General features: G+C 39.9%; 1 protein-coding gene and 1 pseudogene across 2 annotated transcripts in view; both read left to right on the forward strand.

Moving 5' to 3' along the window:
- LOC103747016 overlaps positions 1 to 1,620 on the forward strand; it is a 3,124-nt pseudogene extending 1,504 nt beyond the window's left edge. Inside the window, exon 2 of the transcript XR_607823.1 lies at positions 1,585 to 1,620. The product of XR_607823.1 is annotated as a cytochrome c, somatic pseudogene (transcript). The remainder of the gene's footprint in view (positions 1 to 1,584) is intronic.
- Dnah12 (dynein axonemal heavy chain 12) overlaps positions 1 to 25,753 on the forward strand; it is a 218,243-nt gene that overhangs the window by 184,749 nt on the left and 7,741 nt on the right. The window contains exons 63-70 of the mRNA XM_017802268.2: positions 7,246 to 7,396; positions 7,608 to 7,861; positions 8,063 to 8,203; positions 13,147 to 13,284; positions 17,988 to 18,221; positions 19,016 to 19,204; positions 20,695 to 20,798; positions 21,943 to 22,147. Coding sequence (XP_017657757.1) covers positions 7,246 to 7,396; positions 7,608 to 7,861; positions 8,063 to 8,203; positions 13,147 to 13,284; positions 17,988 to 18,221; positions 19,016 to 19,204; positions 20,695 to 20,798; positions 21,943 to 22,147 — 1,416 coding nt within the window. The remainder of the gene's footprint in view (positions 1 to 7,245; positions 7,397 to 7,607; positions 7,862 to 8,062; positions 8,204 to 13,146; positions 13,285 to 17,987; positions 18,222 to 19,015; positions 19,205 to 20,694; positions 20,799 to 21,942; positions 22,148 to 25,753) is intronic.

Below are 25,753 nucleotides of genomic sequence, written 5' to 3' on the forward strand. Positions count from 1 at the left end.
TAAAAAATTGTTTTTGCATGCTGGCTAATGTGTGTTTAAGCTAAGTGTTAAAAAGTAAAAGTGTTTAAAATTTTTAAAGTGTATAAGTTTAAAAGTTACAGTAAGCTAAGGTTAATTTATTATTGAAGAAAGAAAACTTATTTTGCTGACCTGATCTGGCAAGATTCTTGCTGAATATAGTTCAGGATGATTGGTGCCACCTGGAAGGAGGTAGGGGCGGCCTGGTGGAGAGAAATGAGAAAGGTAAGATGTGGAAGATGAGGTATTCTCATTAAACTCATTTAACAGGGTTCTTGCTTCACCTGGGCTCCTGATGACAAGACCTAGTAGAAAAAAGACTCAAAGGAGTCTAAGATTTGGCCAAGGAGAGAATCTTTGTCAGCAAGTCACTTCACCCTCCTGAGCCTGTTATCTATTTAATACGACAGTCTGAAAATAATTACAGTAGTCTTTTCATTTCCTTCCTTCCTTTCTCCCTCCCTTCCTTCTTCCCTCCCTTCCATCCAACTTTTTATATTTTCAGGAAAACCTCATAAGGAGTATTTTCTAATTCTTTCTGTCTCTAGGTAGATTCAAATAGAGGGCAATCTGATTATTTGACTCCTGACACCTTCTCCTTACTTAGATCAGGAAGACCTTTTGTATATTGCTAGCACTTTATTTATTCTCCCTTTCTTGGTACCTGTGTATATGTTTCCCTCTCACTAGACATAAAGACTTTAAAGTCTTAAAACAATGCTTAATTCATTTTTGTAAAACTAATGGTCTCCCTTGTGAAGGGCTTTGCATCTGACACACACCTATTCACCCTTTATAGAATGGGTTCATGGTGGGCAATGGTGACTGTCCAATAGCACTCCTTGGGGAGTTACTCCTTATCCTCCATGCTTTGGAGGCTATACTTACATGCCATAGAACTTACCTGGCTAGAATACACAACTGCTTGTTTATTTGTTAGCGTCTTCTAAGGTAGGCTAGGGAGCTCTTGGGGTTAGGACCCATGTCTTGTTTTGTGTTTTATCTTCAGGCCTTAGAGCTCTGTGCGGCAGATAGTAGATCAGCAAATTCCTACAAATTGAGTCAAACTAAATTGAATAAAAACACTGCCACTCAAAGATTTCCAGAGAAATGGGACCAGTGGGGTAGAGAGGGACTGACTGAGTTTGTTAAAGAAATGGCTCATGTGATGGTAGAAGCTGACAAGGGGGGGGGCAGACCTGAGACCAAGGAAAAGTTGATTGTGCACCTCAAATCCAAAGGCAGTCTGAGAAATCTGTCCTTCCTTCTTCTTTCTTTCTTTCCTTCTTTCTTTTTCTCTCTTCGTTTCTTTCAAGGTCTTCTGATTAGATGAGGCCTACCCATATTACATTATAGAAGGAAATCAGCTGTACTTAGTCTCCTTTAAATTTAAATACTAGTTTCATCTAAAAAGTACTTTCACAACAATGTGTAGACTATTATTTGACCAAATATTTCGGTTTCATGGCCTTACAGACGAATTTTGGCTTATTTATATAGCAGTATGGTAGGTAGAAAATGAGGTGTAAGTGTGGTTATAATTTACATTTTTAATTATGAATATAGGAGTATAGAATAAGCCACTATAACAAAGACACCTAAAATATAGTCACTTAAATACAATAGTTCATTTCTCTCTCAACAGCCCAAAGACAAATGGCAGGGTAGCTTAGTGTGTTTATGTGTGTTTGTTTGCTTGTTTATTTTCATTTTTGAAACAAGGTTTTGCTGTGGATCCCCAGCCAGTCTCTGTCAATCCTCCTACAAGAGGCATGCATCACCATGCTCTGCTAGGCTAGCTTAGTTTTGGGTTTTTTTTAATTTTTTTAATTTAATTTTTGTGTATTTCATATAGAACATCTCAATCAATCTTAATCATCTTTATACCCCTGTCCCCACTGGCACCCTCACATAGCCCCCCCACTGGAATTCATACATTCTGTCATTTGTGTTAAGGCCTATTGTGTCAAGTTAGTGTCCCCAGACGTTCCTCAGTTCAAGTTCATCTACTGAGGTCTAGTCAGCTTATCTAGGGTCTGTCGCTTTAGAAGATCAGCTCTTCCTGACCTAGCAGTAATCAGTTGCCAATATTTTTTCAACTAAGATTGGGGTCTGCTATCCATTTCCCCAATTCTATGCTGGGTTTTTGTCTGCTTGGGTTTGCATGGGACTTGTGTATGCTGACACCATTGCCATAGATTCATATGAGCAGGGTCCCAGGAGCTTAAAGGACTCTATTTCCATATGGCTGTGCACCTCCTCCCTGACTCTTATAATCTTTCAGCCTCTCCTTCTGCAGTGCTTCCTGGGCCTTGGGTGGGTGAAGTTTAATATAGGAGTTCAAGGACCAGCATTCTATAGACTATACGCTTTGACCATTTGTGACCTTTTGTGTTCCTGGCCCTCTGTAGCATGAGTAAGCTTCATTTATGAGAATTGAGCAATCCATTAACGTCCTCTTCTTTACCCCTGTTCTGTGGTCCATGAGCCTTAAGTGTAGAGATTGCATTGTAGATGTGTCATTTAGGCCTGGGCAATTCGTAGACAATGTCTGTGTGTGACCAGTTTTGGTACTTGGTAATAGTCTCCATTTGTTGTGAAGAAAGCCTCTTTGATGAGTGGTGACTGGGATATTTGTCTGTAAATATAAAGATACATGTTTTGCACATAGTAAGAAATTACATTAGTCTAAGGATGTGACATTCTTGAGGTTTTCTCTAAGATCTATGCCCACTTGAGCCATGTATTTGGTTATGTTTACAGTACCACATTGGATGTTCCTCCCATTGAGTGGCCTTTTAGTCCAATCTGGTACCTGTTGATTACCCCTAAGATAAAAGTGCCACTACTGCACCAATGCCATATGCTTTGCAGGTCATGGATGTAGTTATTTGGTCTTGAAGCTGGTGTTGGACCATCGATTGATGTTTCCCCTTCGAACGTTCATAGTGCGCTCCAAAGCTATGAGAGCTAGTCTTCAGGGGAAGTGGCTTCCAGGTCAGTTCTACCTCCATTTGGACAAATCCTATGTCCAAAGTATGTTCTGTTTTCAGCAGTAGGGTTGGCTCTGATTTGTGTTATTTCTTCTTGGCTGCTAGGTTTGGGTTTCATTTGTTGTTGCCTTTCAAGTGTCTTGAGTTGTAATGTTAACTCAATTATTTGTGTTCCTTCTGATTTTTTTTAATGTTGGCGTATATGTTCATAATTGTAACGTATGTTCAATTGTTCCTTTAATCAGGATGAAGTGGCCCTCTGTATCTCTTCCAATTAGTTTTAGTTTGAAGTCTATTTTGTCAGATACTAGAATTGCAACCCCTGCTTGTTTCTTAGTGCCACTTGCTTGAATTATTCTTTTCCATCCTTTTACCTTAAGGTAGTGCCTGTCCTTGAAATGGGTTTCTTGCAGACAGCAAAAAGATGGATTTTGTTTCTTAATCCATTCACCTAGCCTGTGTTTTTTGACTGGGGAGTTCAGTCCATTGATATTTAAAATTATTATTGAAAGATGTGTTTTGGTTTCTGTCATTTTAATTTCTATTTGCATTCATGGTCTCTGTGCATTTCCACAGTTATACCTTTACTCCTTTCTTTCTGTTGCCCCTTGGGTATACTCATTCCTTTCTTCTGCTCTCTGTATTGCTTCAAGAATTCTCTGAAAGGCTGGTTTTGTGGACATGAATTCTTTCAGCCTATTTATGTTGTGGAAGATTTTTCCTTCCCTTTAACTATAATAGACATTTTTGCTGGGTAAAGTATTCTGGGTGGCATCTGTGTTTAGAAGTGGGAATACTTTAGTCCAGGCTCTTCTGACTTTTATAGTTTGCACTGAAAATTCAGCTGTAATTCTGATGGGTTTTCCTTTTTATGTGACTCTTTTGCAGCTTTCAGTACTCTCTTTGTTCTGTACATTTATGATATGCTATGGGGAGATTGTTTTCTGGTCCTGTTATTTGGTGGTCTGTGTACTTCTTGTATTTGTATGGGCATGTCTTTAATTTGGGGAAATTTTCTTCTACAATCCTGTTGAAGATCTGGTCTATACCATTATCTTGAAATTCTTCTCTTTCCTGTATGCCTATGATGTGTAAATTTGGTCTTTTCATGGTGTCCCACATTTCCTATATAGTCAATTCCTATGTTTTCTTAAATTTTTTGTGTTTGCTTGAGTGGTCTAATTCATCAACTTTATCATCCAGTCTTAACATTCTGTTTTCCATTTCAGGCATTCTATTGGTGAGGTTTTCTCCTGTTTCTTTTCTTTTTTTTTTTCTGTCTTTTTGAAGCAGGGTCTCCCTGTAGCCCCAGCTGTCCTGGAACTCACTATGTAGACCAGGCTGGCCTTGAACTCACAGAGATCCACCTGCCTCTGCCTCCCAAGTGCTGGGACTACAGGCATGCACTACCACACCTGGCTTCTCCTGTTGTTTCTAATTGGCTTATTTAGTGTTTCACTTCCTTCTTCATCTCAACCTGAGTTTTCTTCAATATTTCTCTTTTGTGAATTCAGTCAGAAGTTTATCCCTATGTTCTTTAGGTTCTTTGATCTCTGTTTGTTTCTGTGTTCTTTAAATTCATTGAATTCTTTGATCATGTTTATGATTGTTCTTTCAAATTCTGTGTCCTGGGTTATCTCTAGGGGGCTCTCATTGTAGCACTCCTCTATAGGACTGTTGGTGTTTGGTGGGGACATATTACTTGGGTTTTTCATACTATTTTTGTTGTTGTTGTGATTGTGTTTTTTTAAATATTTTATTTATTATTTTTATTTTATGTGTATGTGTGTGTTGCCTGCATGTAGGTAAATGTACCCATGTCGTGCAGTGCCTACAGAGGACACTAAGAGCCTAAGAGGCTGTCAGATCCCCTGGAACTGGAGTTACAGACAGTTGTTAGTGGCCATGTGGGTGCTGGGATTTGAACCCAGGTTTTCTGAAAGAACAACCAGAGTTCTTAACCACTGAGCCATCTCTCCAGCTCCTTTTGTTGTGGTTTTGGGCATGTGGATTTCTTTTGTTGTTTCTGATTCTAGTGTGAGACTCAAGTCTTTGTTGAAGTTAAGTCTGCTTCTGTTTGTATACTTGATGGGACTTTGTTGTTTTCTTATTGGATATGAAAAGCTGGCTGGTCTAAGCTTCAGGATCTCTCTTTTGATTTTATATTGAAGGGACCAGATGGCTCTAGTCCAGCTACTCAGGAGTTCCCACAGAGGCCCAGGTCAGGTGAGAATCAGATGCCCTCAGGCTTTCTCCTAAGGTCTGGGCCCCTCTAGTTAGCAGGCACAGCACAGTTTGGGAACTTGCTAAGTGGAGGCTGGATTCAGGTGATCTCAGCCAGTCTGCAAAGGTCTGGGCCCCTACTAAAGGGTAGGGAAGCTTAACCCTGCAGCAGTGGGAGGGGCTGTAGGTGGTCCCAATATAGCCGGGGATGGACGCTGCACTGTTTGGAAAGCTCACCACCGTGCAGAGGCCAGATTCAGCTACTTTCAGGCAGTCATTCTGGAACCCTACTAAAGGGCAGAAAAGCCTAGCCCTGCAGCAGTGGGAGGGACTGCAGATGGTCTCCGTGTGGAAGGATGGGCACTGCATAATTTGGAAAGCTCACCACCATGTGGAGTTAAGAGTACCCTTCCAGAGATCTGGGGTGCTAGGAGCAAAAGCAGGCCTATGCCCAATTGTAGAAGGAGAACAAGATGTGGGGTGGGGAAATTGGATTTGCTCAGGTTGTGGGGGAGTCAAGGCACAATGGGCAGGATCAGACTTACAGGGAAGGGGGCTTGTCTAGGGAATTCAAGGCAAGTTGGGATTGCAGACAGCCAGACTAGAAGCTTGATCTCGGGTGTATAAAGGCAAGTTGCGGGTGGGAACAGCATGTCAAGGCTCTAAGAAACTAGCCTGAAGAATTGAACTAGACTGGGTTCAGGGGATCAGGACGAAGTGGGCAGATTGGATTAAGAGGGTAATCCAGAGATCTGGGGTGCTAAGAGTAAAAGTACGTCTGTGCCCAAGACTAGAAGAACAGGATGTGGGCTAGCTTAAGATCACCCAGAAACTTAGGTTCTTTCTCTCATGTAGAAAAGTCCCTTAGTTAGCAAAATTGGAACTTCCTCCTGAGCACTGCATCTGTTGAAGTGAGAAGGAAAATGTTGAAGGCAACTTCCTTATAAAAATATGATCTGGATATTCCATATACATTTTCTACTTGTAGGCTGTCAAGATTGCTCAGTGGGTAAAGGCACTTGTCACTAAATGTGATGATTTGAGTTTGACCCCCAGGACCCACATGATAGAAAGAGAATCAACTTCCACAGGTCTTCTTCAAACCTACAAACAGAGAGAGAGAGAGAGAGAGAGAGAGAGAGAGAGATGACAGGGACAGAGAGACAGAGAGAGAGAGACAGAGAGAGAGGAGAGAGAGAGAAATAAAATTAATCAATAATAATGATTTCTACTTATGTCTCTTTGTCCACAACAGTCACATGGTGACATTACCTACAAGAAATATTGGTAGCCAGGCATGGTGGTGTTCTCTTACCAAAAGGAGACAAGATGGCAGACAGTAGGCAGTTTCTGCCATACTAAATAAAAGGGCCTTTTTTTTTCTTTTTGAGACAGGGTCTCCCTTAGCCCAGATGGCCTGGAACTTGCTCTATAGACCAGGCTGGCCTCCATATCACAGAGATCTGCCTGTCTGTGACTCTTGAGTGCTGGGATTAAAGGTATATGCCACCATACCGAGCTAGAGAATCTTTTACAAAGGATTTTTTAAATTTATTTTTATTTACATGTGTTGTGTGTATGTGTATGTATGTGTGTTGAATATATATATCACATGTGTGATAGTGCCCTCAGAGACCAAAATAGGGAGTCAGATTTCCTGGAGCTAGAATTACAGGCGATGGTGAGTTATAGGGCTTAACATGGGTGCTGAGAACTGAACTCAAGTCCTCTGAGTTGAGAGCAGCAAGCACTTTTAAGCACTCCAGCCCAGGGAGGATCCTGTCATATTTGCATGTATTTCTTTTTCTGTAAACATTTCATCTGCTGGGTTGTTTTTCTTGTCCTGTCAGTTCACAGACTACTTTTTACATATTAGAGAAATTAATGATTTTCTGTTATGCTGTATGCTTTTTTGGAAATTATGCTTAAAGTTTTATTCTTTGTTATTTTCCAGTAATGCTATGGCATGAAATAAAAATTACTTGAAAGTCTGTATCTTCTCTCTTTCCAGATAACCCCAGCTATAACAAATTATGTAACTGACAAACTAGGGAAAAAGTTTGTAGAACCCCCACCATTTGATTTGACAAAGAGTTACATGGATTCAAACTGCACCATTCCCTTAATATTTGTGCTGTCTCCGGGAGCAGATCCTATGGCCAGTAAGTACATATACTATATATAAGCTTTTAAGAACTTATAATTAAAACATTTTGTTCAATACCCATTTGTTATGTAATTGTAATCAGTAAATCTAGTGTTTAGGGAAAGGTAACCAGAACTTTCCATGATAAAGCACATGTGCACAAAAACAACACGCCGTATTTATAATTCTAGAGTAAGAAGTGGTACCATTTCTTATGCCCCGTGTAGGCCTGCTGAAATTTGCAAATGATAAATCTATGTCTGGAAATAAATTTCAAGCTATTTCACTGGGACAAGGACAAGGACCAGTTGCAACAAAAATGATTAAAGCTGCAGTAGAAGAAGGAACTTGGGTTTGCTTACAGAATTGTCACCTTGCTGTCTCCTGGATGCCCACACTGGAAAAAATATGTGAAGAGTTTTCCCCTGAAGTCTGTAATTCAACCTTTAGGCTTTGGCTCACAAGCTATCCATCTCCAAAAGTATGTCTAATTCTTATGATACAGTTCAGTGCATTTTTTTAGCTGTCTGTTTTATTGTGTCAGTTGAGATTTAGACTCTTAACCCTACAAATTTGGAACTATTCCTGGCATCTTATCACCCATTTTTAAATTTACTAGTGTTTGCATTTTCAGGGCTCAATGTTGCCATCTTGCATAATGCTTTCCACTTATTTTTCTTAGTTCCCAGTAACAATTCTGCAGAATGGAGTAAAGATGACTAATGAGCCACCCACAGGTCTTAGGCTAAATCTCCTTCAATCATATCTCACTGATCCAATTTCTGATACTCAGTTTTTCAAGGGATGCCCTGGAAAAGAACTGGTAATGTTCAGCTTCTGAAACTTTTCAATTTTCTGATAGTAGTTAAACATGTTAATATAAGAGTTGTATTTAATATTCTTTCTTATCCATATGTATTTTCCTAACATGACAGAAATGGTTTCTGATTAGTTCATCATTGTATTCCCAGTAACTTATATTCTATTTATGACATAGTACATACTAAAATAAATATTTTTAATGAATATAGCTTAGTTTGTAAACCAAAGCCCAAGAGTATTTAGACTATATCACTTACTAATCTTTCAACAAATATATGTATTGAGCACTTTCCAAAGTACTAGATGTAAAGCAAGGAGAAGAACATAGGCATGAGGAAATCTGCCCTTGAAAGACTTGTGCTCTAGTGATAATATTTTAGCATATTAATTTTGTTTGTCATTGTATTAATCTAAAATGGTTTTATAGCCAGACATGGTGTTCATTGTAATCCCAGCACTCAAGAGGCTGAGACAAGAGGATTGTTACAAGTTTGAGGCCAGCGTGGGTTACATAAGCAGTTCTCGGCCAGCCTGAGTTATATAAGCAATTCCAGGCCAGCCTGGGCTACAAAATGAGACCATGTCCAATAAATGGTGCTAAGGAAAGTGAATAACCACATATAAAAAAATGAAACTAGATCTCTGTTTCTCACCATGTATAAAAATCAACTTCAAATAAATAAAAGACCTTGATAAAAGACCTGAAATTTTAAAACTTTTAAAGAAAAAGTAGGGAAAACATTTTAAGATATAGGCATAAGGAACTGGAGAGATGGCTCAGTAGTTAAGAGCTCTGGATGCTCTTGCAGAGGACCTGGCCTGATTCCCAGCACCCACATGGCGGCTAACAAACAAGGCAGTTCCAGAGGATAGACACCCTCCTGTAACCTCTGCTTGCACTGCATAGCAATACACTTATACACATAAAATAAAAACAATAAATAAAATATTGTTAAAAGATATAGGCATAGGCAATGACTTTCTGAATAAGACTCCAATCGCTCAGGAAATAATATCAACAATTCACAAATGAAACATCATGAAATTTAAAAGCTTCTGCATAGCAAAGGTGCCAGTTAACTGAGTAAAGAGACAGCTTACAGAGTGGGAGAAAATCTTTGCTAGCTATACATCTGACAGAAAATAAATATCTAGAATATATAAAAACTTAAAAACTGGGACTGGAGAGATGGCTCAGCAGTTAAGAACATTGGTTGTTCTTGCAGGAGACCCAGGTTCGAATCCTAGCACTCACATGGCAGCTAACAAGTATCTGTAACTCCAGTCCCAGGGGATCCGACAGCCTCTCCTGACCTCTGAGGGCATTGCATGACACAGGTGCACTTACCTACATGCAGGCAATACACTCATACACATAAAATAAAAATAATAAATAAATTTTTTAAAAAACTTTAAAACTAAGCAAAAAATTAATTTAATAAATGGGCTAATGAAATGAACAGAGAGATCTCAAAAGATGAAATAAAAATGACCAATCCAGAGGGATGTGGTGGCATAGGTCTTTAATCTGAGCACTCAGGAGGCAGAGGAAGGTGAATCTCTAAGTTTGAGTCCAGCCTGAATTTTTGTCTTTCCCTATCTCCCTTTCCCTACTCCTCCTTTCCTTCTGCATGGGATCACCTCCCAAATAGGCAAACCTTTTCTTCAGTTTTCCTTTCAGTTCTGCTTTTAGAGGGACCCCATCCAAACAAAGACCCATGACAGAAACAATGGAGCCACTCAGTTTTCCAAAACTTTAGTGGTAGTCCCTGTCCAAAGAAAATCCATTTCAAGGCCTGGCATGGTGGTACATGCCTGTTAGTTTAGCATTCTGGAGGCCAAGGAAAGAGGATCACAAGACTGAAGCCTGTCTTGGCTATATAGCAAGATACTATGGAAGAAAGAAAGGGAGGAAGAAGAGAAGGAAGAAAGGAGATGAGAGGACAGGGGAGGATGGGGGAGGGGAAGGGGGAAGAAAGAAGAGGGGAGGAGAGGGGAGGAAAGGAGAAGTAATTTCTCTCATTACCAAATGGTTCTTCTCTCATTAAATGTTTCACTATAGCATTTGTCTGGAGTATTTAACATGTATTTTGATGTATGTACAATATTTCAGGAATAGATCTGTCCAGTAAGGCACATTATGCTCATATTTCTGGTTATGTTGGGTTTGTTTGTTTGTTTTTGTCTGGGGGTTTGTTTTGTTTTGTTTTTGAAACTGAATTTTGTTATGTTTCCCAGAGTGACCTCAGTGTTGAGTCCTGGGCTCAAGCAGTTGCTTCTGCTTGAGTAGCTAAGACTATAGGCTTTCACTACCATGTCTGGTTTGAATCTTTAAAATAAAAAGATTTTAACAGATCTTAATCAAATTTAGACCCCCTCCCCCATCCACACCCTCCGTACCCCCCAACACCAGATTTCATGCATTCTGTCATATATGTTAAGGCCTATCCAGTCAAGCATTTATACCCAGATGTTCCTCATATAAGTTCATTCACTGTAGTCTAGTCAGCCTATCTAGAGTCACTCCCTTAAAAAGGATCGACTCTCCCTTATCCAGCAGTAACCAATTGCCAATAGTTCCTCAGGTAGGGTTGGGGCCTGCTGCCAATTTCCCTTGTTCTGTGCTGAGTTTTTGTCAGAATGAGTCAGCATGGGTCTTGTGCACACTGTCACCATTGTTATAAGTTCATATGAGCAAGTTCCCAGTGGCCTGAAAGCCTCTGTTCCCTTATGCTCATGCAGCAATCCTGGCTCTTACAATCTTTCCACCCTCCTGTCCCACAATGGTCCCTGAGCCATGGGTGGCAGAGGTTTAGCACAGGAGCCCTATACAGGCACAAACACTGTGCAGTCTCTTACTCTCTAAAACTTAGCCAGTCTTGGCCTCCTGTATGCATCACACTCTGTTGTATAAGGAAGTTTCACTGGTGGAAGTTGAGGGATGTATTAGTATTCTGTCTACCCCACTGTTCTGCTAGGTTCCATTAGCTTTAGGTATAGAGATTCCATTGTAGATGTGTCACTTAGGGCTAGGCATTTCTCAGACATATAGTCTCTGTGTGTGACCAGTTGTGGAACTCTGTAATATCCTCCATCTGTTGCAAAAGAGAAACTTCTTTGATGAGTGATAGATGGTGTACTTGTCTGTAAATATAAGGATACATATTTAGCATATAAAAGAAATTTCATTTGTCTAGAGATATGCCAAGAGATAGGATTTCCTCTACAGTCTATGTCCTCTCCAGCCATGTGTATTTGGCTATATTTACACCCATGAGTTCCCTCCCATTGAGAGGGCTTTAAGTCCAATTAAATACTTGTTGATTACTCCCTAGATAAAAGTGCCAATACTCCACCAGTAGAATTTGCTGTGCCAATCATTGTGGTTATTAGGCTTTAGAGCTGGGTTGGACCATTGATTGATTTTTCTCACTTAGCAGCTTGTATAGTATCCTCTAGAACTATGAGAGCTAGTCTTCAGGGAGAAGGCTTCCAGGTCAGTTCCAACTCCATTGTTCTAAGTCCTGTGTCTGAAATATGTCTTGTCTTCAGCAATATGATCTTACCTTCAAGCTCTGAGAGGTAATCAAGGGCTGTGGCAATAGCCTGTGTTATCCTCGGAGTCTCTTGACAACCCTGACCAACACTTGAAGGAAGGTTTCTCCTGTCTGGCACTGTGTTCCTTGTCATATAGCCTTCAGGTATACACATGCACTCATGTTCAGATACTGTATATGTATTTTTTATGGGGTTTTTGAGTTAAGACATTTCCCTCTGGCTTTTTATGCCACCTAAGCTTTATTATTTCTCTTCGCTCTCACTACCTGTCTAATCTCCCTCCCCAGTTTATGTACCCTCATTTTCCCCCTTTATAATATCTATCTCCTATTATCTCTCTCTCTCAGTTTGTATCTTAATCATAAAGAAACCATGGAATGTGACTTAGTCTTAGCCACTTCAGAGGCTTGTGCAGGAAAGCTCTACTTCAAAACAAATAGGAAGGGAGGGAAGGTGGAATGGAAGGAGTATAGGAAGGAAGGAAAGAATGTGTCCTACTGCATCACAAGACAGTAGATGGATGGATTTGGAGCTATGTTTTAATACATATGGAGCTATGTTAAAATATATGCCATTGGTATGCTTGAAGTTTACTGTGAGGGACCTAAAGAAATAGTGGTCACCCTCCAGAGCATTGATACAGGTTTAGTAGGAGGCCATGTAACATCCATATTAAACATTGGAAGATGTCATGGAAATAATCAAAAAATGCTTTCAATAATGATCTCCAAATGAGCAGTAACAAAGTCAGGAATTCTGTGTTGGGATTTATTTGTACACACCTACAAATCTATAAAATAATGTTGAGTATTGAATTTAAAGATACCTATGATTAATAACAAGGTACTAGCCAATACTTTTAAAATAGTAACTTTGGAGATTTTAATTAAGTCATAAGATGATTTTTATACAAAGTATTATTTTAGATAGATGTCATCTTTTTTTTTTTCCAGTCAGGGTCTCCCTGTTGTCCCAGCTGGCCTGGAACTCACTATGTAGACCAGTTACCTCAATCTCACAGAAGTCTGTCTGCCTCTGCCTCCCATGTGCTGGGATTTAAAATGTGTGAACCATGGCTGGCCAGCATTTTTTTTTTTTTTTTTTTGGTCTTTTTGAGACAGAGTCTCCCTGTAGCTCCAGCTGGCCTGGATTCGCTATGAAGACCAGGCTGGCCTTGAACTCACAGAGATCCACCTGCCTCTGCCTCCCAAGTGCTGGGATTAAAGGTGTGCACCACCACACCTGGCCCAGCATGTCTTTTTAAATAGAAGTTTGTAGTGACATATGATCATAGAATCTTGTAATGGAAAGATCATTATCTAATCCTCTCATTTTACTGACAGAAATATAATCAGATTTTTTTCTTATACAATTTTTACACTAAAGGCATGGGAAAAGTTGCTGTTTGGAGTTTGTTTTTTTCATGCTCTTGTTCAAGAGAGAAAGAAATTTGGTCCTCTTGGTTGGAATATTCCATATGGATTCAATGAGTCAGACCTACGCATCAGTATCCGGCAACTGCAGGTAAAATGAGAGAAGAGCCAGTATTTATGAGGGTCGCCACTTACCACCCTTGAGCTACATTTAGTGGATCTACTGCAAACTTTATAATACAGAGAGCAGGTTATTTTTATAGAAATTATTGATATTAATCCCAGCACCCACATTGCAGCTAACAACTGTGTGTAAATCCAGTTCCAGGGGATCCAATGTCCTCTTCTGACCTCCACAGGTACTGCATAACACAAGAACACTTACATACATGCAGGTAATACACTCACACACATAAAATAAAATAAAATTTTTAAAGTATTTTAAGAAGAGGCTAGAGAGATGGCTCAGCAGTTAAGAGCACTAGCTGTTCTTGCACAGGACCCAGCTTTGATTTCCAACACCCACATGGCAGCTAACAACCATCAGTAACTCCAGTTCCAGGAGAATCCGACTCCTTCTGTCTTCAGCAGGCATTGCACGACACAGGTACACTTACACTCATGCAGGCAATACATTCATACACATAAAAATAAATTTTAAAAAAATTTAAATAAAGCTTTTTTAAAAAAAGAAATTATTGATATTGGGATGTAGATGTAGCTTAGCATGTAGATGTGCCTAGTATATATGATGCCCTGGGTTTGATTCCCAGACCTGCAGAAAAGAAAAAAAGACAAAAATAAATTACTATTTTATCAGTTCTTTTAAAAAATAGTGAAGCACGGCCTGGAAAGATGGCTTAGAGTTTAAGAGCACTAGCTGCTCCTGCAGAGTACCCACATGACAACTAGCAACCATTCATAGCTCCAGTTCCAGGGCATCTGATACCCTCTTCTGGCCTCTATGGGCACCAGGCACGCTTGGTGCACATACATACATGCAAGCAATTATTCATACATGTGTACTTTGCCTTCATGTATGTAAGTGTACCCATGTTATACAATGCCTGAAAGAGGTCAAAAGAGGGCTTCCGATCCCCTGAAACGAGTTAAGGACAGTTTGTTAGCTGCAATGTGGGTGCTGGGAATTGAGCTCAGGTCTTTTGTGAGAGCAGCCAGTGCTCTTAACTACTGAGCCATCTCTCCAATCCAAATAAAATCTTTTAAAAAAAATAATGAAGCATTGGGGGCTGGAGAGACGGCTCAGTGGTTAAGAACACTGACTGTTCTTGCAGAAGACCCAGGTTCGAATCCCAGCACCCACATGGCAGCTAACAACTGTCCGTAACTCTAGTCCCAGGGGATCTGAAAGCCTCTTCTGTCCTCCATGGGCATTGCACGACACTACATGCAGGCATAACACTCATACACATAAAATAATAAATTTAAAAATAATAATGAAGCATAAACTTTAACTGAAATAAGTCTATCAATTTGTAAATCCTTACAATTGCTGAAATCAGTGCTTACAAAATTGTTGTACAAGACATATGAGTGATTTTAACATTGTTTATGAAGCTAGTGTAGTTTTGTATGGAGAATATTTTGCTTAAACTGCCATACTACCTGCAATCAATCGACTGAGAACTCATCATCTGCTAGGTCCCAGTATAGAAGCCCTCAGGATCCGCTAGATCCATCTTTCATACTTTTAGGAACTAGAAACCAAAACAAAAGAGGAGATTACTCTTTAAGCCATGGTCACCTGGCCTTGCTAGCAGAATGCCTTTCCCCAAAATGTTAAATTGGAAAACTGACAGCGTGGTAGATTTAAAACTGGAGTACATGTTGTCTCTACTTCTTGCATATGCTACAGATTTGGTATTTCATTCTGATGGGGTCTCCTCCTTCAGTTTTGGGGGGACCCAACTGAACATGCTTGTGGCTTCCTCAAAGAGCTAAGGAAGGGAGAACTTACAAGAGGGTCTTACTTCTTTCTCAGTCCTACTCTCAATCTCTTGACAATTCTTGGCCTCCTTCCTACAAACAAAGTCTCAAGCAAGACTCAAGCCTTATTTTAACTTGGCTGTGGAGAACTTTAAAAATATTTTCTCAACTGGCTGGGCGTGGTGGCGCACGCCTTTAATACCAGCAAAGGCAGGTGGATCTCTGTGAGTTCGAGGCCAGCCTGGTCTACATAGCGAGTGCCAAGCCAGCTGGGACTAGAGGGAGACCCTGTCTCAAAAAGACCAAAAAAAAAAATTTTTTTTCTCAACCATACTATAATTCAAAGACAGGAAAATCTCTCAGCCAGTAACATGCCATTGCATTGCACATGGCCCCCAAGTGCCTGTATACTGGGAAAAGTATAGGATCTAAAACTAGAAAAAAACCAATTCAGGTTTTCACATTACATTTTCCTAACTATTTCATGCTCTGGAGAGTAATGGGAGAGGGATAAAATAATGTGAAAGCTATGCAAACAGTAGCTTTTACTACTATTATTGCTATGATAAAGAAACTAGAAACATTACAAATATTGCCTATCAGTAAAACTGTGTCCACATGTGAACAAGGTTCTGTCACTCAGACTTTAAAAATTGCTTGGTTTTTCTCTCATCTTGAAAGGTACCCAAAGCCAGGCTTCAGGTTCCCCAATATTGGCTCTGCTGGCATCTGAGGCTGTGAGCAGCTGAACTGTGCATTAACTGCATCCCAGACCTCTACCCAAGAGATTCCAGTAACACCCCATATCCACCACAGTTACAATCTACTGATTGCCAATCATTGCTTAGTATCCCCTCAGGGACAAAACTGACCTCAGTTCATCCACAACAAGGTTTATTCAAATTCATATTTAAAAGCTTTGACAATTTCCTATTGCCAAAGTCACCCATTTAAATCAAATGTTTTTGTCATTTAAAAAGCATACGAGTCAGGCATGGTAGCTGACTCTTATCATCCAGCACTTGGGAGGCTGGGCAGGAGTATTGCCATGAGTCTGAGGCCAGCCTCACCTACAGAATAAGACCCTGTCTCAAAAAAACAAGCAAATAGCTTCCAGACTTGGCAGGATTAATCCATCTCTCAACTCTCACCAGAGAAGCATCCTTATACAGCAGATAGTGATTAACACAGACACCCACAACTGGCCAATGTGCAGAGAACGAGTTTGCAGAATGCCTATCCCTAAATAGGACACCTGTATCAAATTTCTGCCTCCAAAGGCTCAGGAATCATTGCAGATGAGGGGTCAGAAAGGTTGTAAGAGCCTGTGATGGTTGATGACTACAAAGAAATAGAGTTTTCCAGACAGTTACTCATATGAACTCACGGCAACTGTGACGGGATGCACAAATCCCACATAAGCTCAAGCCAGATAAAATCCCAACATAGATGTGGAGAAGTGGGTAAGAAACCTCTGGAACTGGAGTTACAGATGGTTGTTACCTGCCATGTGGGTGCTGGGAACTGAACCAGGGTCCTCTGCAAGAGTAGTCAGTGCTCTTAACCACTGAGCCATTTCTCCAGCCTCTACTTCATTATTTTTAAAAGAGGAACTATTGGCAACTGATGGCTGCTGGGAAGGGGGAGCAGCATTTTAAGGATGTGACTCTTGGTAGGTTAACCAGGCTCCAGTGGTTGGGCCCACACTGAAGGTAATTTGGAGACACAAATTAGACTCCATAGCCCTTATTATATAGATAATAGAGTACATTAATTTGGGTGAGGATCAGTAAGGGGGAGGTGTGGGTAGGGGATGGAATCTAAATGCCATCAAAATAAATTATAAGAAAATTGCAAAAATTCTATTAAAAAATTTTTAAATAAGAATAAAACATAAAATAAAAACTAAAAATAGATTTACCATATAACCCAACTATACTACTCCTGGGCATGTACCCAAAGGACTTGACTCTATATTCATCACAGAGATACTTGTATCCATGTTTATTGCTGTTCTATTCATAATAGCAAGGAGATGGAATCAGTCTAAATGTCCATCAACAGATAAATGAATAATGAAAATGTGGTACATGTATACAATGGAATTTTATTCAGCTATAAAGAAAAATGAAATTATGATTATTTGCAGGAAAATGAATGGAAGTGGAAATATTAAATGAGATAACCCAGGTTCAGAAAGACAAATACCATGTTACCACTTACATATAGATCTTAACTTTTTAAATTTTTTATGTGTGTGCATTTGTGTGGGAGTGAGTGTGGGTAGAAGACAATAAACTAGAAAGGGATCCATGAGGATGGGAAAAGGCTCCAAGCAGTGGAGCTGTGGAGGGTAGTAGACTACATGTAATAAAATGGAATGGAGTACTGGGGCAAAAGGGTACAAGTGGGGACAAGGCTCAGAGATGGGAGAGAGGAGCAGGAGGGGCAGGAGGATCAGCCAAAACTATGTATGAAAATGCTATAAGGTTGGGGCCAGGCCAGCCTCGTCTACACAGTGAGTTTCAGGCCTGCTGGAGTTACAGGGAGAACTTGTCTCAAAAAGAATTTTTTTTTATTTTAAAAGAGAAAATGCTATAAAGAAATCTGTTCCTTTGTAGGCTGATTTCAAAATCAAAATAAATGAAAAGAAAAATAAAAAACCAACCAAATAAATAAATTGCAATATATATTTATTTCAGAAAAAATTGGGAAATGCAGCTAAAGTAATTAAAAATAAAACACTGAATCCCAGACATTCAGTGGCAACTCATGATGATAATTCTTTCAACTCCTTTACTCAGTAGATAGGGAGAGAAAAAGAGAAAGAGAAGGAAAATGACATTTAAAGCAGAAATAAAGTAAAAGAGTTTAAATTTTTCTTTTTTCAATTTTTCTTTGCTTCAGTTGTTTATAGATGAGTATGATACAATTCCATTTGAAGCCATCTCTTACCTGACTGGAGAGTGCAATTATGGAGGAAGAGTCACTGACGACTGGGACAGACGCCTCCTGTTAACCATGCTGGCTGACTTTTACAACCCACACATAGTTGAAAGCCCTCACTATAAGTTTTCTCCCAGTGGAAACTATTTTGCACCTCCCAAAGGCACTTATGAGGACTACATTGAATTCATTAAGGTAAATGATGCCACCAAAACTGCGGTTAGATTCACATGGTTTTTAAAGAGTGATGAAATGTCCCCTCTAATGTATGAGTTTAGACAAGCATGGTTTCATGAATTTTCAGTATCTTTTTTGTTCTAATAACTACTGGACATTAGAAAAATTTGAAGCTTTTGTTACTTGATATTTAGTTTGTTTTTAACCCTTTCTTTGTCTACATTTCTGCTTATGAATTAATGTTTTGTGGGAGGAAAAGAACGTCCCTCTGCCCTCATGGTATTCACTGGATAAAGGCAGCTTAAGAGAAACAGCATATATGTGTTAATGCTAATATTTTATGTATATGGGAGCTTTACTAAGAATGAGTTAAAAACACAAAGAAACAGTTGTACTTTGGAGTTTATAGTCATTTAAACAAATGATGATCAATTGTAGAGAACTGATTAAACAAAGGAAAAGTGTCTTTGGCTTTAAGGGGCAATAAATTTTGAGAAAGTAATTAGGAAACACAGGAAGGAAAGTAGTGGAAGTTAGGTTATCTTAATAAAATATGTTTGTGTAAATTCAGCCCAGTGCAGCTTTCTGTCTCCAGTGAGAAGAATCTCTCTCCTTTTATTGGCCCAGAACAGGGGAAGCTTATACCTGTTGTTAGACAGATAAAAGGAGAAAACTCTCTACATCTGTTGATATGAAATTGCCTTTAGCTCAAAATAATCTTATACTAAGGTAGCATATTTTGGAGTGGCATATCCTGATTCCCTTCAGTATCCAGTGAAAATGTGATGCATGCTTAAACTGTTTTCCAATAGAAACTTCCATTTACTCAAGAACCTGAAATATTTGGATTACATGAAAATGTTGATATCTCCAAAGACCTCCAGCAAACAAAAGTCCTTTTTGAATCCTTGCTCCTTACCCAGGGAGGCTCCAAACAGAAAGGATCCTCAGGAAGTACTGACCAGATCCTGCTAGAAATTACTGAAGATATACTCAACAAGGTAATATTTAGATTAAAACGTGTTGCTTATATAATAGAAATACAAACTGTACTGATACAACAACCTGGAAACTCCATTAACCAACATGACTTTCAGCAAGATGCTTTACTTCTCAAGGATTAGTTTCCAAATCTGTTAGGTGGTGAGAGCAGTAGCACTTGTTATAAAGGTTTTGAGGACAGTAAAGAGAACACTAATTCAAAGTGATGTTGAAAATGCCTAGCTTCAATCAAGAACGACTAAGGGACATTTGTACAGATTGACCCTAAACACAGATCCAAGATAACTGCTATAAACATGCCTATATTTTAGTCAGACACCTGACAGATCTGGCCCCTGTTCCACTTGCCTCCAGAACCCATGGGCTCCCACCACTTGCTGACCATAACCCTGGCTGAGGCCATTGCAGGAGGGAAGGGAGAGTGCTGCTTGCCGTCATAGTGGAGGCCAACAGCCTACCCTGGCTCCCAACCTGCCACTTCTGCAATCTGCCTCTCCTCACGCCTGCCCCTCCTGCTTCTATGGTCTACGTCTGTGGGGAAAGGCTGTTGCCCTTATGAATGCTGGCTCCAACAAGATCCCTACAGGAACCTGGCAGAGGCATTTAAGATTTATTTGGGATCAGGAGTGTGTGTGTGTGCTGAGTTAAAAGAACTGGACTGACACCACCTCATGTGATTTAGAATTATTTAGTACCACTCAGGGTCTGTTACTATGTGACAGGCTGGGCAGTTCAACTCTCAATTTAAGATTGCCTCATTGCGGGACTGGAGAGATGGCTCAGTTCTTTCAGAAGACCCAAGTTCAAATCCCAGCACCCACGTGACAGCTAACAACTGTCCATAACTCCAGTTCCAGAGGATCCAACAGCCTCTTCTGTTCTCTGCAGGCATTGCATGACACGGGTGCACTTACCTATATTCAGGCAATACACGCGTACACATAAAATTTAAAATTTTTTTTAATTAAAAAAAAGAATTCCCTCATTGGGAAGCTCCCTTACCATTTCAGGAGTGTGAACTCCAATGTCTTGGGACTTGTTGACATTCCAAACTCCCCTTCCTCACTTCACCTCAGGTGTCTTTGGAGTGTCTCATAGGAATCATCCATTTGGTGGCCTTGGAACATTGCTACATTAATCATTGAACAGGGGGATAAGCTAACCCACTTGGAACCAGTGAAAATCGATTAGAAGTGAACATAAAACAGTTATGAACGGTAAATGCATTTATCAGGAGAAAGCAAGGCTCAGTTTACAAAACGAAATTATAAAGCTTTTCAAATGCAATGTCCTCATCTGTAAAAAGGAAATAATATTAGTCACCAAAACTGTATGATAAGAATTAAATGATATAAACTGTAGAAAGCAGTTAGCACAGTGCCTGCTGTATAGCAATACCCCCAATGTAGCTCTTATTGACAGTATAGCTAAATGAAACTAATTATTACTTCTGAGAGCAACTTGTGATCTTCAAAATCGATTCTTTTAGCTCCCAAATGATTTTGACATTGAGGCAGCACTGAAGATATTTCCTGTGAGATATGAAGAGAGCATGAATACAGTGTTGGTGCAAGAGATGGAGCGATTTAACAAGTGAGTAAATCCCTGGGAATTCAGAAAGCCACCAACTTGGCTTGATAAAATGAAGATTATCAGAAACTCCAATAGAGTTTTTCTTTTTAAGATTCCATAATCTCTTGGGGCTGGAGAGATGGCTCAGCGGTTAAGAACACTGACTGTTCTTGCAGAAGACCCAGGTTCGAATCCCAGCACCCATATGGCAGCTAACAACTGTCTGTAACTCCAATTCCAGGGGATCCGACAGCCTCTTCTGTCCTCCGCAGGCATTGCACGACACGGGTACACTTACCTACATGCAGGCAATACACGTATACACATAAAATAAAAATAATAAAATAAAATAAAAGATTCCATAATCTTGGTGGCTGGAGAGATGGCTCAGTGGTTAAGAACATTGGCTGTTCTTGCAGAAGACCTGGGTTCTAATCCCAGCACCCACATGGCAGCTAACAACTGTCCGTAACTCCAGTTCCAGGGGGTCCGACAGCCTCTTCTGTCCTCCGCAGGCATTGCACAACACACGTGCACTTACCCACAGGCAGGCATAACACTGATACACATAAAATAAAAATAATAAAATATTTAAAAAAAGAAATAGTCACTAATTATGACTTCTCGTCCATCTATTACTATCCTCCTCAAAAAGTAAAGAAGGCTGCAGAGATGGCTCAGTGCTTAGGAGATGGCCTAGCAGTTAAGAGCACTGGGTGCTCTTGCAGAGGACCAGGCTCAGTTTCCAGCACCCACGTGGTGGCTAACAACCATCTGTAATTCCATTTCCAGACGATCCTCTGACCTCCACGGGCATTGCACGCATGTGGTGCACTTACATACATGCAAAGATTCATGCACATAAAATAAAAATAAATCATTTTAAAGCCAGATCTGAACAATAACAGCAAGAAAGCTTTAAAAATTGATATGCTAGCAGTGGACTTCTGTAATTTAAAATATGTATGCACTAGTTAAAATGAAAGAGGCTCATTTAGATGTCACCTGCAATTACCTCACATACTACCTACCAAGTGAGAGGTGGCTACACTGTGGGAAACACTCCCATAAGGCTGCAAATGGTTCCTGCTGCTGCTGCTTTTGTAGACTAAGTTGACAGTTGGTATCATACCTATGTAAATGATGTAATTTTTTTTCATTGCAGTTTAATTAGAACCATACGTAATACCTTACGGGACCTTGAAAAGGCTATTAAAGGCTTGGTTGTGATGGACTCTGCATTGGAAGCACTTTCAAGCAGGTTGCTTATTGGAAAGATTCCGGAAATGTGGGCTGAACGATCATACCCAAGTCTTAAGCCCCTTGGAAGTTACATCTCAGATTTTCTAGCCCGGCTGAGCTTTTTAGAGGTAAAATATTAGATGATAGGTAGGTAGGTAGATAGATAATAGATAGATGATAGATAGATAGATAGATAGATAGATAGATAGATAGATAGATAGATGATAGATAGATAATGATAGATAGTTCAAAGGGAAATTGGGCTTAACTGCAACTTTGGGCTTATACGACAAAAGAAAAATTTCTGAGGCTGGAGAGTTCATCTAGTTTGTTTTGAGACACGGCCTTGCTCTGCATCCCAGGCTGACCTCAAATTCATGGTATTTCTCCTGCCTCAACCTCCCCAAAGCTGGGATTACACACATGCACCATTAAGTCTGGTTTGAGAAGTCAACAAACTAGACAACAGTGAAGCAAAATCCCAGAAACCAACCTAGCCTGTCTGGCTCTTACATCTCATTTGCATAACACACCCTCCCCAGGCTGCTCCAGCTTCAGTTCTCTAAACATCAGCTTGTAAAGCCTGCAATGGTTTTCTACCTTATTTGAAGGGTCTTTAAAGACTTCCTTGTGAAGGTTGTTTTCAGCAGCAGGTGGAAATGGAAGTAGAGAGACAGGACTTTACTATGTAATTTTCCTAGATTTGCCTGGACATGTCTCAGAGCAGGTAAAGCCTCTGAGGTGAGTGAGTAGACTCTAATCCCCCCCCCCCAGCAGAGGAGTTGGGGACATGGGCAAAGCAGACTGTAGGGAGAGTCAGAGACTTGGGCAAACAATAATTGACTTTCTCATATGACAGGCAACATTCTGGCTACAGATTTCTGTTTTAAGCAGGTGACTGACTTGAAACTTATTTTTTTTATTACAGTGCAAAATAAACATAATAAAGAGTATAAACGACACCAATCTGAACTCTGGTGCAACCAATGTTTACCTTTGAGTGTGCTCCAGTAACTGTCTTACAGATCAAGACATAGATAATTTCCAGCACCCCAGAAAATTCCTTTGTACCTCCTTCCTAGTCTATTCCACTTTCTGACCTTCATAACTACTGTTCTGATTTCGATCACCATGTATCATGTGTGACTGTTCTAGTTTGACATTTGCATTTCAGTTGTAGAATAAATGGGATCTTATATCTACTTTTGTGATTTCTTCCTCCCAACACGTTTGAGGGATAGGTTCATGTCGTAGTCATTGGTAGCGTTGCCCTTTTTATTTGCTGAGTAGTGTCCTACTGTGTACATAGACTACAAGTGATTTATAGTCACCAGTTGATGTACATTTGGACACTTTCCACTGTGAGCAGTTGTGCTTGAAGACATTACACACATTATAGTATATGGTGTGGCTACTTGCATTTCTGTCTATGCAGAAGTGAAATGGTTGTGTCAGAAGGCAGACATGCACTCAGCTTCAGTACATAGAACTCTACAGTTTTCCAGACACTTGAACTATTGAGGGATTGTGTAGTGGTAGATTCCCTAGGACTCCTGCACCCTTGTTGTGTTATATTCACTATCTTTTACAATTACATTTTTAATTGTTTTCAAAGAATTATACAGCTGTCAGTGTATGGTCCAGTTCAACTGGGTTCCAACACAGCGGCTGCATCCTGCTCTCCTCCAATACAGAGCTGGCAGAGGGTGTCTCTGTAAAGTATATGTATTAATAAAGCTAAAAATTCATTCAAATATCACCTAAAATTACCACAGACTACCAATATATACTTGTTGTGTAGAGAGATATTAATAATTGACTTTAATATCTCTGAGTTGAATGGAATGTGATTAGCAGTTTCCTGATTAACCAAAATTTTAGAATATTACAACATAAATGTATTTTGAAGTACAGAGCAGAAAATGAGGTCAAACTCAAGTGACATATTTCTGAAAGTTCTGTTTGTGATTCCCTGACACCACTATGGTGTCAGAAACAAGCCATGTAATCTGTGGGGAGGGGAAAAAAAACATGAAGGGCTGGAGATGGCTCAGCAGTTAAGAGCACTGACTGCTCTTGAAGAAGACCCGTGTTCAGTTCCCACCACCCAGATGGTGAGTAACAACCATCTGAAACTCAAGGTCCATGGGATCTGACATTCTCTTCTGACTTCTGTGGGCAATGCACAACATGGGTGCACTTACATACATGCAAGCAACACACTCATATAAATAAATATTTTTTTAAAAATCCAACATGAACTCATTAATAGACCTTACTAACAGATGAGTCATAAAAGATCAACATAGCAAATATTCTAAAAGCTTTAATAAAGGAGAGGTTTTGGTTCAGGAGAGCAGAGTTTGTTTAGTGGATGAAGTAGAATTTGAGCTGAGTCTAAAGGATAAATGACCATGGATACTGTAAAGAAGGGAAAGAACTTACAGTTAGCTTTGTGGTTATGGGCTGATTCCATTGTAAGTAACAAATACTCTGACATATGCAGGAAGTGAATTTGTTCCCTTATGTATTAATGGAAATGTCAAGGGATAAAATGGCTTCAGGTAGGATGTGACCTGGGGTGTAGGCATGGTTACCAGGTTCTGGCTTCTTGCATTTCTCTTGGCTTCATTCCCTTTGGTGAACTCTGTTCTCCTGTTCTTATCTGTAGCAAGATAGAAAATATGGCCTTACATCACACAAATCCAAAGACTTGAGAGTAAGGCTTTTCCCCAAAAGTTGAAGCAAGAGCTTCTTCATCTCTGACTTTGACTGTATCACATGTCAGTTCCTAGAGAAAGTCAGTCACTCTTGAAGTATGATTGGCCAGATGTGAATCATATGCCAACCCCAGGAGGCTACACAGAATTCTACCAGCAGAAGGACTTGGACTGAGAAGGCAGGAGGAGAGAAAGAAGGGCAGTGTTTGTTATTTTATCAGAGGCAGAAAAAGCAAAATGCTCACCCAGCACAGACAAGACCACCAAGTAGTCCAGGATAATTAGAATGTAAAATGTTTGAAAGGAAGTAAAGAGATGGTACTTAAAAATACACTTTGAGGGAGTTGGAGAGGTGGCTCAGTGGTCAAGAGCACTGACTGCTCTTGCAGAGGACCTGGGTTCCAGTCCCAGCACCCACATGGTGGTTAACAACTATCCTTAACTCCAGTTCCAGGGGATCAAATGCCTTCTTCTGACCTCCATGGGCATTGCATGACATGGGTGCACCTACACACATGCAGGCAGTACATTCATACACATAAAATAATAAATAAAACTATACACACACACACACACACACACACACACTTTGGGGCCAGATTGTAAAATGTCTTAAGTAGTAGACTGAGAAGTTTAGGCTTTAATTTGGTAGTCACTGAAGAATTATGCAAGATGAGAAATCTGATCCAAACTATACATGGTCAGGTGTGTTTTGATGATATCATATTGAACAGAGAGAAACAAGAAGACAGTGCACACTGGTGCAGAGAGGTGTGAATGTCTGGATTGGAGGGTTCAGTGGAAGTGGAAACTAGGAGACTGAGGGTTAAAGAAATTGAATAACACAAGAGGGATGTCTTTAGATCATGTGTAAGATGAAGTCAGTGGGCAGGTCATAGAATGAATCATATCATTTATGTTTGGCCTTCTGCAAAAGATTTGAATCTTTCAAATTATGTTGCACTCAAATTGATGCTGAAATTATTTTGAATTTCCAAGAAGAGTCCAAGAAGA

Source organism: Nannospalax galili, unplaced genomic scaffold, assembly GCF_000622305.1.
Source record: "Nannospalax galili isolate Female #2095 unplaced genomic scaffold, S.galili_v1.0 scaffold505, whole genome shotgun sequence".
Taxonomy (NCBI): Eukaryota; Metazoa; Chordata; class Mammalia; order Rodentia; family Spalacidae; genus Nannospalax; species Nannospalax galili.